General features: G+C 39.9%; 1 protein-coding gene across 1 annotated transcript in view; it reads left to right on the forward strand.

Moving 5' to 3' along the window:
• Positions 1-18,085, forward strand: part of EPHA10 (EPH receptor A10) — a 461,510-nt gene that overhangs the window by 405,965 nt on the left and 37,460 nt on the right. The window contains exon 10 of the mRNA XM_072136754.1: positions 16,593-16,718. Coding sequence (XP_071992855.1) covers positions 16,593-16,718 — 126 coding nt within the window. The remainder of the gene's footprint in view (positions 1-16,592; positions 16,719-18,085) is intronic.

The raw sequence follows: 18,085 nt of genomic DNA on the forward strand, positions 1-18,085 counted from the left end.
AATGTCTCAGAAGACGTACACCGTGTTGGAGGCATATAACATGCTTGCCTCTGACACCGAGTCAGCTAGTGGGGATGATGGTCCCTTTTACTTATCATCATCCTCCTGCTCATCTTCTAGTGACCTGGAAGGACCCCCAAGAAGGCGCCGTAGGGTTCCAGGGACTTCTGCAGGAGAAGTGCCTGGGACTTCTGCAGGAGAAGTGCCTGGGACTTCTGCAGGAGAAGTGCCTGGGACTTCTGCAGGAGAAGTTTCTGGGACTTCTGCAGGAGAAGCGTCTGGGGCTTCCACTGACCCCACATGGGTAGCCCCAGATAATTATACCCCTCAGGTCCCTGACTTTACGGGCCATCCTGGAATTAACTTTGACACGACAGGGCTCAGAGCTGTGGACTTTTTAAAGTTTTTTTTTGATGAGGCGCTGCTGAATATTATTATATTTCAGACAAATCTCTACGCTGCACAACATATTGCCCAAAACCCCACGTCCTTTTATGCACAACCCTACAGGTGGACCCCTGTCACTGCAGCAGAGATGCACAAGTATTGGGGCATAATACTCCTTATGGGGATAGTAAAGAAGCCTTCAATCAGGGACTACTGGAGCACAGACATACTGTACCACACCCCCATGTTCCGCATGGCAATGAGCAGGATGCGCTTTGAAGCCATCCATAAGTTTTTGCACTACACTGACAACACACAGTGCCCACCCAGAGGTGACCCCAGTTATGATCGGTTATTTAAGGTCAGGCCCATATTAGATCATTTTAGTGCCAAGTTTGCCCAGGCATATACTCCCGCCAAACATGTGAGCATAGACGAGTCCCTGGTACAATTCAAAGGGAGACTTCAATTCCGCCAGTACCTGCCCAATAAGAGGGCAAGGTATGGTGTGAAGATGTATAAGCACAGCTTATACATCATGCCGCATGCCGCATCTTCCCTTCTAAGCCCTGCCATGTGCCCAGCCTGTAGATTACTATCCCGTATACTTTACCCGGGAAAACATGCATCATGATTTTTAGGGTGTTTGTCTCCCGTGGCAGCAGCTGGGCACAAAATGACATAATGGATATTTTTTACTATGCACTATCCATTATGCACTTTTTCAGGGGTCCACCTGTGGGGTTAAAATGCTAACTATACCCCTAGATTAATTCATGGAGGGGTGTCGTTTCCAAAATAGGGTCAGTTCTTAGGGGTTTCTACTGTACTGGCCCCTATTGCCATCTACAAATCTTTCATGATGCCAAAAAGAAAAAAAAAAGTACAATGTCTGTGCTCCAACAAGTTATTCCCTTTTGAGCCCTGCCGTGTCTCCATCCTACAGGTTATTGCCTCCTATGGGGTATTGCCCTAACCGGGGTAACCCGCAGAATGATTTTTGGGGTGTTTGTCTAAAGTGGCATGAGTTGGGCAAAATACTTTTGTCACTTCAATGGCATATTTGATAAATTGCAATACAATTGTTTCTCTGCACTACTCACTTTGTATTACATTTGAGCCAGCACCTTAGTGGTTAAAATGCTCATACAAACCTACATACATTCCTTGAGGGGTGCCCTTTCCAAAATGGGTTCACTACTTGGGGGTTTCTATTGTACTGGTACCTCGGGGGTACCCCCATTACCAATCTAGTGAAAACGAAGCTTGAAAACCTAAATTGTGCTTCTTTATTCCTGACCCCTGCCGTGTGCCCAGCCTGTAAATTATTGGCACATGTGTGGTATTGCTGTACTCGGGACAACCCGCAGAATGATTTTTGGGGTGTTTGTCTAAGGTGGCATGGGTTGGGCACAGTACATGAGGCACTAAAATGACATTTTTGAGATAAAAACACAATTTTTACTCTGCACCATTTACTTTGCACTCAATTTTGGCCAGCGTGTTGGGGGTTAAAATGCTCATACAAGCCTACATACATTCTTTGAGGGGTGCCCTTTCCAAAATAGGTTCACTACTTGGGGGTTTCTATTGTACTGGTACCTCGGGGGTACCCCCCATTACCAATCTAGTGAAAACGAAGCTTGAAAACCTAAATTGTGCTTCTTTATTCCTGACCCCTGCCGTGTGCCCAGCCTGTAAATTATTGGCACATGTGTGGTATTGCTGTACTCGGGACAACCCGCAGAATGATTTTTGGGGTGTTTGTCTAAAGTGGCATGGGTTGGGCACAGTACATGAGGCACTAAAATGACATTTTTGAGATAAAAACACAATTTTTACTCTGCACCATTTACTTTGCACTCAATTTTGGCCAGCGTGTTGGGGGTTAAAATGCTCATACAAGCCTACATACATTCTTTGAGGGGTGCCCTTTCCAAAATAGGTTCACTACTTGGGGGTTTCTATTGTACTGGTACCTCGGGGGTACCCCCCATTACCAATCTAGTGAAAACGAAGCTTGAAAACCTAAATTGTGCTTCTTTATTCCTGACCCCTGCCGTGTGCCCAGTCTGTAAATTATTGGCACATGTGTGGTATTGCTGTACTCGGGACAACCCACAGAATGATTTTTGGGGTGTTTGTCTAAAGTGGCATGGGTTGGGCACAGTATATGAGGCACTAAAATGACATTTTTGAGATAAAAACGCAATTTTTACTCTGCACCATTTACTTTGCATTTAATTTTGACCAGCGTGTCGGGGGTTAAAATGCTCACCACAACCACCGATAAATTCTTTGAGGGGTCTAGTTTCCGTAATGGTATCATTTATTGGGGTTTCTATTGCACTGGCACCTCACGGGCCCTGCCAACATGACATGGCACTCCAAATCCAAACATGTGAAAACGGAGCTGGAAAATCAAAATTTCACTCCTTCCGTTTTCATCCCTTCTGTGTGCCCAGTCTGTGAATTATTGGCACATGTGTGGTATTGCTGTACTCGGGACAACCTGCAGAATTATTTTTGGGGTGTTTGTCTAAAGTGGCACGGGTTGGGCACAGTATATGAGGCACTAAAATGACATTTTTGAGATAAAAACGCAATTTTTACTCTGCACCATTTGCTTTGCATTTAATTTTGACCAGCGTGTCGGGGGTTAAAATGCTCACCACAACCACCGATAAATTCTTTGAGGGGTCTAGTTTCCGTAATGGTATCATTTATTGGGGGTTTCTATTGCACTGGCACCTCACGGGCCCTGCCAACATGACATGGCACTCCAAATCCAAACATGTGAAAACGGAGCTGGAAAATCAAAATTTCACTCCTTCCGTTTTCATCCCTTCTGTGTGCCCAGTCTGTAAATTATTGGCACATGTGTGGTATTGCTGTACTCAGGACAACCCGCAGAATGATTTTTGGGGTGTTTGTCTAAAGTGGCATGGGTTGGGCACAGTATATGAGGCACTAAAATGACATTTTTGAGATAAAAACGCAATTTTTACTCTGCACCATTTACTTTGCATTTAATTTTGACCAGCGTGTCGGGGGTTAAAATGCTCACCACAACCACCGATATATTCTTTGAGGGGTCTAGTTTCCGTAATGGTATCATTTATTGGGGGTTTCTATTGCACTGGCACCTCACGGGCCCTGCCAACATGACATGGCACTCCAAATCCAAACATGTGAAAACGGAGCTGGAAAATCAAAATTTCACTCCTTCCGTTCTCATCCCTTCTGTGCGCCCAGTCTGTAAATTATTGGCACATGTGTGGTATTGCTGTACTCGGGACAACCCGCAGAATGATTTTTGGGGTGTTTGTCTAAAGTGGCATGGGTTGGGCACAGATATTTTTTACTATGCACTATCCATTATGCACTTTTTCAGGGGTCCACCTGTGGGGTTAAAATGCTAACTATACCCCTAGATTAATTCATGGAGGGGTGTAGTTTCCAAAATAGGGTCAGTTCTTAGGGGTTTCTACTGTACTGGCCCCTATTGCCATCTACAAATCTTTCATGATGCCAAAAAGAAAAAAAAAAGTACAATGTCTGTGCTCCAACAAGTTATTCCCTTTTGAGCCCTGCCGTGTCTCCATCCTACAGGTTATTGCCTCCTATGGGGTATTGCCCTAACCGGGGTAACCCGCAGAATGATTTTTGGGGTGTTTGTCTAAAGTGGCATGAGTTGGGCAAAATACTTTTGTCACTTCAATGGCATATTTGATAAATTGCAATACAATTGTTTCTCTGCACTACTCACTTTGTATTACATTTGAGCCAGCACCTTAGTGGTTAAAATGCTCATACAAACCTACATACATTCCTTGAGGGGTGCCCTTTCCAAAATGGGTTCATTACTTGGGGGTTTCTATTGTACTGGTACCTCGGGGGTACCCCCCATTACCAATCTAGTGAAAACGAAGCTTGAAAACCTAAATTGTGCTTCTTTATTCCTGACCCCTGCCGTGTGCCCAGCCTGTAAATTATTGGCACATGTGTGGTATTGCTGTACTCGGGACAACCCGCAGAATGATTTTTGGGGTGTTTGTCTAAGGTGGCATGGGTTGGGCACAGTACATGAGGCACTAAAATGACATTTTTGAGATAAAAACACAATTTTTACTCTGCACCATTTACTTTGCACTCAATTTTGGCCAGCGTGTTGGGGGTTAAAATGCTCATACAAGCCTACATACATTCTTTGAGGGGTGCCCTTTCCAAAATAGGTTCACTACTTGGGGGTTTCTATTGTACTGGTACCTCGGGGGTACCCCCCATTACCAATCTAGTGAAAACGAAGCTTGAAAACCTAAATTGTGCTTCTTTATTCCTGACCCCTGCCGTGTGCCCAGCCTGTAAATTATTGGCACATGTGTGGTATTGCTGTACTCGGGACAACCCGCAGAATGATTTTTGGGGTGTTTGTCTAAAGTGGCATGGGTTGGGCACAGTACATGAGGCACTAAAATGACATTTTTGAGATAAAAACACAATTTTTACTCTGCACCATTTACTTTGCATTCAATTTTGACCAGCGTGTCGGGGGTTAAAATGCTCACCACAACCACCGAAAAATTCTTTGAGGGGTCTAGTTTCCGAAATGGTGACATTTTGGGGGGTTTTCTATTGTACTTTTACTTCAGGGGCTCTTCAATTACACTGTGGCACCACAAAATATTTGCAGCCAAATTGGCCTTCCAAATTCCCGGTATCGCTAACTCTGTTCTGGACATCGATGTGCGGGGAAACAGCAGCTGACATCCACATGTCTGGTATTGCCGTACTCGGAAGAAGCAGGGCAAGAAATTAGGAATATATATTTACCTCAAATTCCTTCTGAATGTATCCGTTTTAGGGCTAAATTGGAAAGATTGAAATCAAAAATTGAAATTTCAAAATTTCCACTCCATTTTCATATGCTTCCGGAAAAATAATTAAAGGGTTAACAGACTTCTTAAATGCTGATTTGAATAGGTTGAGATGTTAGGTTCATAAAATGGTGTTACTTGTGGGGGTATATAGTACATAAGCCTTTATAGAGCACTTCCAAACTGAATTGATCACCAAAAAGAAAATCTGAGAAGTTGCTACTAAAACTTCAAACCTTCTCACATCCATAAAAATAATGGAAACGTAAAACAAATTATGGATATAAAAAGAAGACCAATGGCAAAAGGTTTCTATCAAAAAAAATTTGTGGTATCACTTTTTGTCTAAAAATTATAACATTTGAAACTTTGAAAATAGTCATTTTTTTCAAATGTTTCCTAAATTTTTGAATTTTTACCCCCCAAAAAAGGAACGGATCACTGAAATGACACTACTAACATAAACTACAATGTCTCACGAGAAAACAATCTCAAAATCACAGAGATATCTTAAAGCGTTGAAAAGTTATTACCACAGGAAGAGACACTGGTCAATTTTTCCTTAAGGGGTTAATGTAATTGTCCTTATATGGACATTAACGTCACAATGGAGACACCCAACATTATCATCAGCAAATTACTGTATGCTGCCAATGCTGACAGAAGAGGAGGGGTTTTGTAGGAAGCTATACCTCTATGTGTGTACCATGAAATACTCTTAGTATGTGATGAGCAGGGCAATAATTCTCCCACTGTCTAGATACCATGTAAGGAAAAAGTGATGTGAATAGAGGCTAAAAAAAGGGGAATAGAATCAAAAATACAGAATAAAGTAATACTGAATAAGGTAAATGTAGGACAGAGTGCTTCTATGGCACACATGTATCATAGTTTCAGCTAGGCAAATTGTCTTTTTTTGCGACTTTTCTTGTTTTAGTGAATTTTTTTTGCGACTTTTGTTGGCGCTCTTCAAGTGCACCTTGGTCTGCACCTTTTGCAGTGTGCCTCATGTATCATAACTTTCCAGATGTTCCGTGCGTCTTCTTACCTCTTTTGCAACTTCTTTGCAACTTTTTAGGCACAAATCTGCACCTGGTCCAGGGCAGGTGCAAAGGAAGTTTTTTTTTTTTTTCATGGACCCAATTTTAACATGTAAATTGGAATTATTTCACATGCTTTAACTGGTTAACATTTTGCATAGTAACCTCTTTCGTCAAAATTCTCAAATTTTAGCATTTTTTTTTTTATTATTGGTTACTTCTAAGGGTGAGGTCACACATAGAGGTTTCATTGCATTTTTAATGCATTTTCAATCTAATTACAACAGCAGAGGGGAGGGGATTTGCCTTATTTCATTACTGTTAACATTTGTGTTTACAAAACACAATATAAATGCTGCATTAATGCATGTGTTAACATTGCGTTTACTATGCGTTTTGTAAATTCTAATGTTAAAAGTAATGAAATAAGGGAAATCACCTCTTCTCGGCTTCTGTAATTAGCTTCAAAATGCATTAAAAATGAAACATGTTAAATCCCAAATTAACAGTAGTGTCTGCTCCTGCATATAACCCCCTCACGTGGCTATGTCCATGTGGATTTGAGACATTTACAACAAAAAGTCTCAAAAAGAATCAATGTATTTCTGATCAGCTTAACCCCTTAAGGACGCAGCCATTTTGTAGCTTAAGGCTCAGCCCGATTTTTTGGATTCGGACTTGCTTCGCTTTATATGGTTATAACTTTTGAACACTGTTACTTATCAAAACGATTCTGAGACAGTTTTTTCCCCACATGTTGTACTTCATTTTAGTGGTAAATTTTGGCAGATAAGTTTTGCGTTTATTTACAAAAAAAAGAAAATATGATAAATTTTTTGAAAAATTTGGCATTTTCGAAATTCTAAATCATTGCGTTTTCAGGCAGATAGATTTACCACCTAAATAAGTTGCTGAATAACATTTCCCATTTGTCTACTTTACATTTTCATAATTTCTGAAATGTCTGGATAATTTATTTTGATGTCACGCGGCTTACAATTAGAATATCGCTTTTCCGCATTTTCAGAATTGACTATTTTGGAGATAAATACAGTTTTGAATGAAATTTTACATATTTAGCATCAAAACCCCCTATATAACCAACCCATTTTCAAATCTGCACCCCTTAAGCTATCAGAAACAGCTTTTACGAAGATTGTTAACCCCTTGAGATCTTCATAGTAATTGAATCAAAATGGAGGTGAAATTTAGAATGGTCATATTGTTCCCTTATACGTTCATTTAGCACTAAAATTTACACATTTCCAAAATATAAAAAGAGAAAACCCACCATACAATTTGTTCTGCAATTTCTCCTGAGTACAAAGACCCCCCACATGTGGCCGTTACTTGTTTTATGGGGGCACAGCGAGGTGCAGAAGGGAAGGAGGGCGCTGCAGCTGCCAGGATTTTAGTTTCCTCATTGGCCCCTTTTGAAGGCTATAAAATTTTCGCTTTTTCGTTATTGGGGCCATGTGACGGCATTTTTTTTGCGGGATGAGATGCTTTTTCCATTGTTACCATTTTGGGGTTGGTATCACCTATTGTTGAAAATTTAGGAACTTTTTTTGAGGGTAGGAGTAGAAAAGCATCAATTCTGTACTGGATTTTTTACTTTTTTTTTTTTTGGTGTTCACCGTATAGACTAATAATCATGTTATCTTTATTCTATGGGTTGATACGATTACGGGGATACCAGACATGAATATATTTTCTTACGTTTTACTAAATTTGTCAAACAAAACCCTAATGTGGGGAAAAATCTATCATTTATGTATTGCCGTCTTCCAAGTGGCATAACATTTTTACTTTTTTGGCTACGGAGCTGTTTGATGGCTTGTTTTTTGCGGGACATGTTGTACTTTGCACCAGTATCATGTCTGAGTACATATGGTTTTTTGATCGCATTTTATAGCATTTTTTGTGGGATTGAAAAGGTAAAAATCATAATTTTTGGAGGGTTTATAACAGTTTTTTTTTACGGCGTTTATCGTGGGGGTTCAATAATGATTTACTTTTATTCTACGGGTTGTTACGGACGCGGTGATACTATATATGTGGGGTTTGTGTTATGATTTAGACTTTTTTTGAGTTATATGTCTCTTTATATGTTTTGGGAGTTTGGGGCATTTTTAGTGATTTATGACTTTATTTTTTTATGGAATAACTTTTTTTTTTACTTTTTCACTTTTATACCATGGGACATGAACAAGCAATCTTCTGATTGCTTCTTCATGATAATATTCTGCAATACTGATGTATTGCAGAGTATTATCAGTGTCAGCCTATACACCTGCATAGGCTGGCACTGTGCCAGTAAGATGACGTCACAGACGCCATCTTACCAGCAATTCTTGCAAGTAACTCTGGGGTCCAGATCGGACCCCAGAGTTGCTATAGCAACAATCGGTGCCCCCCGAAAACGGTTCGGGGGGGCCGATCGTGGGGGAAAGACCCCCCAGATGCATGTTAGATGCCGCGGTCGCGCCGACCGCGGCATTTAACGGGTTAAGCACCCGCGATCGGAGACAACTCCGATCATGGGTGTTACACTGGGGTGCCGGCTATTAGTTACAGAGCCGAGCCGGCATAAGCGCCGTGGCGGATATATCCGCCACTGAGCGCTAAGTCACTGCGCTCCGTGGCGGATATATCCGCCACGGAGCGTGAAGGGGTTAAAAGGAGTTGTCCACTGTCAGCAAATAAATCTTTTTGTATAATAGAAAGTTTAGCAATTTTCCCATGTATTTTCTATATCAATTTCTTACAGATTGCTTGCTGTCATTCAACAGGAGGCTTCATTGTTTACTTACTGTGGACGGTCCATGGTCCATGATGGTCCATGTTCATGTGATGTCACACAGGTGCACGGCTTGTTATATCACACAGCTCTGGTAACTCTGTGATATAATGATTATTGTGCCAGTGTGACATCACATGACCACATGACATCAGATTTTATCAACAGGAAGTAGGCAAAGAAGCTTCTTGTTGAATGACAGCAAGCAGAGAACTAGGAAACAGTGAGTAACTCATGCAGAATGTAAAAAATAACATAATTTTTTTCATGCAAACAATAACATTTATTTGCGAAAAACTGCACAACCCCTTTATGTCCATCAATTATATTATAGGTGTTATTAATTTATTCTTAGCAAATACTGATATTATTTTAATTAAAGGCTTTAGTATCTGTGTATAATGTATGCAGTAGTTGCATGACTTAGGTCTGACAAACACTTACCGACTAATGGAACGATTATTTAAGACACAGAATGAATTGTGTAATGATACCATTCACAATATTCTGTAACCTGTACTCCCTCTTTAATTATATACATGAATCAAGAAACTTAGGATGAATGAAGCATTAAGATCCTGTAAGTGTGTGGGGAAGGCATTTGTTTCTAAGTGTTTGTTTGAGTTCACAAGGGAAGATTTCTTATAAAATGCAATTGTTATTATAGCAATCAATGGAGGTTTCTTTCCAGTTATACAGAATAACTGTAAGTTTATGTTGCATGTGCACTAAGACCCTAGTATTGGACGGTAGCACTACCATCATTGTAATCTACCTAAACCTACTACTTGAAAAGGAAAGCATGCTAAACCAGGGACAATTACTCATAGATGCAGACACCATGACTAAGTTAATTTTCTGATAATTTTTCTTTTCTTTTAAAATTAGCTAAAATTCTAAGTTAGAAGTATTGATGAGCGGAAACTGAACCGCAAACTTCTGGATCCCCTGGACTCGACCCCTAACTTCATCATATGTTAGATGTTAGGGCTAGATTCAGCCACTTCCCCCAGTGGTTAGCACCCACGGACAGTGCTGGAACCGATCGCTGGCATCAACTCTTAAAAATGGCACTGGCAAAGTCGCAGCAGCATTTAAATGGCTGCGACTGTGTGCCAGCATTAACCTGCCTGCAGCACTACTGTCCGCTATTTTGGGTAGAATTGTTATCCCTAATGACGTGATCAGGAGTGACTACACTCCTCAAAATCGCAACATGCAGCCAGAACTCAGACCCAAATAGGATTTTTTTTTTGTATAATTGTATTTTTATTATCATTTTTCAAAAATATATAACAGACAAATTATCACCCAAATAGGATTTTAACGTTCAGGTTGCACCCGAATTTTAATGGGTCCGCTAATCACTAGTCAGAAGTGCAGCAGCTTAACAGGCTGTTTCACTGTATAGGAGTTCTACACCTTCCACTATGTGAGATTACAGCAGGCAGAGGGAGGAGAGGGAGGAGAACAGTGTAAGAGTCTAGGAAGCTACTGCATGGAGAGGCTCTGTTAATGCCCTTCTGGTTCATTAAGTTAATTTTTAAAGTTGATTTTAGATTGCCACGGTCACTGCCTATGAGTAAATGTCCGTGGTTTATCATTCTTGATTTTGATGGTGGATTTCCTTTAGGGGGTAGCATAATTTATAACAAAATAGGTCCTTAAAATATAAGCTAGGGGTGTGTCTTGCCTGGACATGGCTTAGACCAGATGTGTGTGAGCTGAGCTCCTGCAGCAGCCTGAGGTTTTTGCCACCCAACCCACTCCTCAGTGTCTTGGAATGGCTTTTCATGGCTCTCCTACGTACCTCGGCCTGGGGAATAGGCAGATTTTTAGTGTCCAGCTCTGCTCCGGTTGCATCCCCGCTGTGGCCCAAGAAGGCGGCGTCACACTTGGCGGACAGCAACGTACGGTGTTACTGTGGGCCGCACCGGCAGTTCCCTTCACTGCCAGCTTCCTCATCACTACAGTTGGAGCGGGAGCACGGGCACATGAGCACCAGCCAATTGGAGTTGGAGCAGGTCAGTGACGGCGATAGGCAATCAGCAGGACTGTCACCTCCGCTCCAGTGGGAGCTCCAGTTTACATATACATCAAGAGCTGCTGCTGGCTCCACATCTGACCTTCGCCCCCTTAAGTCTCATATTAAAGCAATACCAACAAAAGAAGATACAGAGTGCTATGTGGCATGCCTAGAGCAATCATATAGCACTGAACTCAACGCAGTGTTTTTTGTATCAGACATTTATATTCCCGGAATCCCTGTTTAAGTAAAGTAAAGAATGAATTAAATCTTTGAAAAAAGATTTTCTGCCAGTCTGGTGAAGGACAATTCAGGGAGTACTTAGGAGATGAGAAATTGCAGAGTACAGGAGGTGGCTCCTAGTCAAATAACAAGATTATACACTATTTTAAACATCTTAAGTTCTTAAGATGTATTAGAACTTAAACAAATCCTCATTACTACACGTCTTTGGGAAGATATTTTCTGACAATGCAAGAATTTAAGCTCAATTCTATAAGCCAACTTTGATTAGAATACGTCAGGTATTCATTGCTCTACAAATGTCATTCCATTACTGTGTAAAGTCATTGATGACAGGATGATAAAGGACACAATTTAAAGGACTGGTTAGCACAACCAAATATAATGTCAGATAGCCTTGTGCAACATGAATAAGCATGTGAAAAAGGAAAAAGCGATGCACAAAAACGGCCAATACATAGATACTCAAAATATACACCAAAAAATACTCATTTTATTAAAGTCAAAGAACAAACAAAAAATACCAGACAAAGACATCTAAAACCATTTAAAACAATAATGTACATAGAATAACCAAAGTGGAGATCCCGGTCTGGGCCAGACAACAAATACTGTCTAAACACCGCTACCCATGAAGGAATAGTATCCAGATATGGCATGTATTGCATATGATGCTCTAGCAACAAATTATAGGTGATGGTCGATATCCTAGCCCCAAGAACATGCTGCAAGGTTGACCAATAAACCTATAAAGTGCAAGTGTGGAAAAAAATCCTGTTGAGTCGGTAGAGCAATGGGAATGAGGTGGGATGCGAGGTGAACGGCTCCCCACGCGTATCGTCGTCCCTAGGACGACTTCCTCATGGGTAAGTAGGATGATAAAGGACACTATGGACGACATTAATAAAGCCCTTGCTTTACATTCAGACTTCAAAATATGACAAAATAGGGGGTTTGTGATGATTTAAGCTTATACTAAGATTTGGTGAGATTTTGTGTACATCACCACTCTCCACTTAACACTAGGTTTTAAAAGATAGTGAGAAAGTGGACATGGTAAACCTGTTAAGCTAGATTTATCAATGGAGACATTTTTAAAAATTCACTATTCAATATCAAAATTTCATGCGATAAAGAAGTGGTGTAGAAGGTGGTGTAAGAATTGAAAAAAGATTCCTGAAATAGTTGAGAGAATTGATGAATCTCCAAGTCAATGTAATCTCCAGCAAAACTGACTTCAAAAAGTTTCATGAAAATAAATACACCCACTAGTCACAGCACAGAATCCAATTCATATTCTGCATTGAAAAGATGTGTTTTTATGGGCAAGCTTGCATTTATACCTCATTATTTACCTCTGTTAAAAGGATACTGTGGAAAAAAGAAAAAAGAAAATATCCACTCGATCCGCACTGGTGTAGAGTTAAAAAATTGTAAAGTTTACTTTATTCAAACATAGAAAAAGGTTAAAAGCAACAAGCCATCACAAGAAAAAATGCATATGGTGACGCGTTTCGGACAAAAACAAATGTTAGCCCTTAGTCATAGTTAGGATACTGTGCTTCTGGAGGATTTCCAACATATCTTTACAACAGTAGCAGCAGAATATCATATTGCAGACTTATGCAATGGAATATGTCCTCCGATTTGGTTCCTCCACCCTGAAATTGAAATGTCCTGGATTTGAGCTATTGTCTACTGTTTTGTAACCTGAAAGAGCTAGTGTTTGTTTATGTTTTTAATGTACCTTCCTGTAGGTTATCGGGCTAATGATTGGCTGGCAACCTGGAAAGTCCCAGAAGAGAGAGATTATACATTCTCTGTCTGTGCCTCTGGGTCTCACTCTTCAGAGTTCATCATAGAAACACATCTCCATGGTAGAATCTACCCAAATAAGCAGACCACTTGTCCATGCTGATGGTTCTGCAAACCACTGGAATTCATTATTTCCACACAGCCACACGGTCTACAGGCCTGCTAGCCTAAAAGAAAGGGTTTATTGCCAGTCTGCCTTTTGATACTGTTGTAAACCTGCCAGTAAAAAGAACTGGCCTGCTGCTAACACTACGATTCACCCACATAAGATCTACTGGGAATTAGACACCTACATCAGTAATGCCCCAGGGGGGTACCTTCTACAAATACCACCTACCCCTCATCTTGCTTTACCATGCTGGCCCAAGGCATTGCAGTTGGGACCTGAAACAGAATCCAGGCCCCCATGACACATGTGACTTAGCTGCCATCATAGCCAGCCACTCCAGGTCAAGTTCCTGCTGCCACGTCTGCTGTCAGATTTAATAGGACATTTCAGACAATATATGAGAAGGCTGGTGGCTTTATAAGGTCAAATCTGGTTACAGTGTCCCTTTAAGTTAAAAATAACCCAGGCAAGTACTTTGCATCCTTTAGGTCCTGTGTTCCATACTGTGTCAATAAACACAATTATTCAGAATCTCCATTCATATAACTTGTGAGAGTCTGACACATTGTAGTATTTTCTGTGGTTAAGTCATGCCTCAGACTGTTTTATCTGTTTGACCGTTAAAGGGGTATTCCCATTTTAGCATGGATATTGTTTAAATAATGAAAAGTTTTACAAATTTCCAATATACTTTCTGTATCAGTTCCTCAAGGGTTCCTACATCTCTGCTTGCTGTTCTTCTAAAGAAAGCTTTGTTGTTCATTTTCAGTGGAAAGAAATCTGTCCATGGTCACACAGGTGCACGGCTCGTTATATCACACAGCTCTGATTACTCTCTGTGGTACTAAGGAGCCGTGCACCTGTGTGACCATGGTCAGATTTCTATCCACTAGAAGTAACATGGAAGCTTCCTATGGAATCACAGCAAGCAGATATCTAGAAAACCATAAAGAATTGATACAGTAAGTATATTGGAAAATTGCATCATTTTTCATCATACAAAAATTAACATTAATTTGCTGAAGTGGACAACCCCCTTTAACTTGTTCCCTGAAATTCAGGCATTTTCCAATCTCTTGTATTTATGATTCCAGGAGACTAGAATGAGCAAACGTATTAATGACTTTAAGATCAGTACAGACCCACTATTAGTGACTTAAAGTGCATGCTCCTCTGGCCAGAATTATGTATTTTCCAAATGAAGACTTACTGGTTTGGCTTTTATTCTACATCATGGATAGAAGGGGAGATTGCTGGTTGTAACTCCCTATGTACGAAAAAGAGACGCCTGGATAGCGCTGATGCTCGAGAGTAATGGTTTTCTTTTATTCGGAAGGGAATTTTTGGGAGAGAACGCGTTTCGCACTATGCAAAGTGCTTCATTAGGTCTAGTCTTGTTGTGTGGGATCATGCTGGGGTAGTGGGCTCCACTATCCCCACTACCGCCACTACCCCAGCATGATCCCAGCACAACAAGACTAGACCTGATGAAGCACTTTGCATAGTGCGAAATGTGTTGTCTCCCAAAAAATACAGGTAGAGGGTGGTGACGCGCCAGCAGTTGCTCACCGTAAATGCCTAAACCAGTGTTGTGCATGTGTATAGCACAGCCAGAAAAGGTGTGTACATTTCTCACCAAGAAGCACCCCTAAACCAACCAAAGATACCCTTGCACTAGGTAGCCCTTTTTTCTTTCTGTTCCCCTCCCCCCTCTTTTTTCCCTCTTCTCTACAAATCGCCAGTGTATTCTACATCATGTCAATAGGTTTTTTGTGAGTCATGCATATAAGGAGCTACCTTTCAAGGTGGCACTGAGGTATAGCTTTCCTTAACTCTTGACTTTGGATTGACTGGCTATTTCTTGTTCCTTTGTGCTAATTCCTCAACCAATCAGCTCCATCTACCAGTAGTTACCAGGTGAAAAAAATATTCACTCTTTGTGAAATGTGAATTGCCTATTGCCGGGATGGCAAGACCACTTTTGATAAATTGTCTTTAGCTTTAGTTGTACATTTGGTTGGTGTACTTTGGTATTCTCTCGTTTCAGCTTCTCTAAACAGGGCTGTTCCTTCAAGAGAGAAAATATAACCCAATGTGTCTTTGTAGATGTATTCAACCAATTAGGCATACATCTGCATATTGTAGGATGTATACATTCAAACTAGGAGTGCCTGAGCAGGATGTGACCTCAGTTCTAAGCATGGACTTTGAGAATGACCACAAAACCAGTCAAATCATAATAGTAATTTGTTAATCAATATTCCATTTTATATCATGAGTAGATTTCAATGTAGCACCAGGAAAAAAGCACCATTCTACATTTAAATATATCCTTTGCCACTTAGATCTATGAATGATCATAGAGGTGCTCTCCTCTGAGTTTACATTTAGCAATTGCCACACACAAAATTAACATTCATTCCTCATCTTGGCGCTGCTAATCATAAGCTGTTAGTGTATGTCTATAGCTTGCTGATAGACAGGGGACATGCATTTGTTTCACTTAATTGTAGGTTTCGGATGGATGAGCCGATCTAAAATGAGTTTCACCTGAATGTGTGGAGCCGGTCATGCAGAGCAAACTATAATCAGGGCAATATTTTTGCTATCACACAGGATAAATTGCGTATGGAAACTAGGCAGCTACTGCTTTCACATGACTTTCCTGCCATTATCTTTAAGCTCATTTTGTAAGTGGTGGTCAGCTAATAGTTAATAGTAACATGTGTTCATTCTGCTGGCATACTGTAGTGACTTGTACCCATTTAATGGTTAATGCCATCTTGTTTGTACTTACTGTTCACATAGACTTAGAATACCAAATTATAACAAGCTCCATCACAAAGTTATTTTTGTGTTTACCATATTTGAGCATTATTTTGGCCTTATTTGTGTACTGCACTTTAAATTGTTTAGTGCCACTTTTTCAGGTACTTTTTTTGATTTAAAGCATTAAAAATATGCTGACTGCTGCCATATTTTTTCTGCTATTTTATAATAGAAGTGGGGACAGAACCTGCAAATTGCAGGTGTGAACTAACTCTACTGATGTCTTTATATTCTGACCTCCATTTCAATGTCTATGCGGCCACTGCATTGAGCTAATGATAAGATTTTTTTCATGAGTACATCCCTAGCTATAATCTATTTTGTGCTGATTAATTTTCTTTATTTTCTATGTGACTCCCCGGCTCTACCAACAGGTCTCCATGTAACATGTAACCAAGTAATCTCACATTTCACAAGATATAATTTAATTTGTGCATCTAAAAATATTCCTGTCTTTTTCTTTCAGTTAAAATACCTACAAGAAGAACGTACATTGATCCAGACACATGTGAAGATCCCATGCAAGCTGTCCATTTGTTTGCAAAAGAATTAGATAATTCCAGCATAAAAATTGAAAGGATACTTGGCACAGGTATGCATAGAATATGTCATTCTTAGTCTCATCACCTTTTGATATCTATCTCTTGTTCAATTTTTTCCTGAATATTGCAATTTAGAATAATGGCTGGAATATTGAATTTTACATTGTGCGCTCAAGCTTTTTACACTGGAAAAAAGACCTAAGAAATCTTGACAAGTAACAGATATAGTAACCCTAACCATCCTTTCCATGGCATCAATGCTTCTACAGATAGTACAACTGCACCCATGCCAGCACCCTTAGTAATCACCTATCATCTCTTAGGGAACCTGGCAGCAAGTGTTTATCCACACACAGAGGTAAAGGGGCTGTCCTCTTTACCTCTTATTTTTTGTATTACCAAATATAAAGTACATTAAAAGCTCTGCACATCTTTCTTGAAATGTAAAGTAAAGCCCATGGTTCATAAATGTCTTTTACCTCATGAATCTAACTTTTATGAATAATCTAACTTCCAGGAGTGTAGAATAAAAACTTAATATAGGGAGATTGATCATAGACAATTAGAGATCATATGACCCTTCATATGTAACGGTAAATTACCTAATTATCTCTGATTACTGGGCAGTGACTCTTTTGACCATTAACAGATGTTTATCATATAGGAAGTATATTGAATAGCTGTATATCTTACAGCTATTTACAGACAATAACATTTATTTGCTGACACATTAAACACATTTGAAATGCACAAAAGTTATGAACCTTGCAGTGGAAAAAAATGAAATACCATTTATAGCCATGCTGTATTCACAAATTTATATAACCTACAAAAAGCCAACATACAAAAGGGGTATTCTCGTCTGGGCATTCACATCTAGTTTCATTAATCTGCCATATATAAACATTTCTTCAATTAGATGTAATTAAAAAAATTGTAAATGGGTGAAAATAATTTCTCATAAATGTAGTCATATGGTCCCTTAGAAACAAGACTGTGTCCTTAGATACGGCCACCTCTGCTGGAGCGATTGCACAAACAAACAAAAAGCTTTTGTAATTGAAATGTCCGGGAGTTACTGCATATCCTACAGCCGTCCTGTGATAATGAACGCTGTATCCATGTAGTCAGGCAGAGCTCAATAGCGCATGTCTGGTCACCACTGCAAAAATGTGAGGTGGTCGTATCCGAGGAAGCTATCTCGTTTCTAAAGGACAACATGACTACATTTATGAGAAATTATCTTTACATAGGAACATTTTTTAAATAAATGTTTACATATGCAAATGAATAAAATTTAATTTAAATGCCCAGATGGGAATACCCCTTTAAAAACGACTTTACAAAAGTAAAGAAAGTAGAACGGTGAATACATTACACAGGAGGGACACACTAGGAGACATCTAGGAGATACCAA

Source organism: Engystomops pustulosus, chromosome 2 (assembly GCF_040894005.1).
Source record: "Engystomops pustulosus chromosome 2, aEngPut4.maternal, whole genome shotgun sequence".
In the NCBI taxonomy this organism is placed as follows: Eukaryota; Metazoa; Chordata; class Amphibia; order Anura; family Leptodactylidae; genus Engystomops; species Engystomops pustulosus.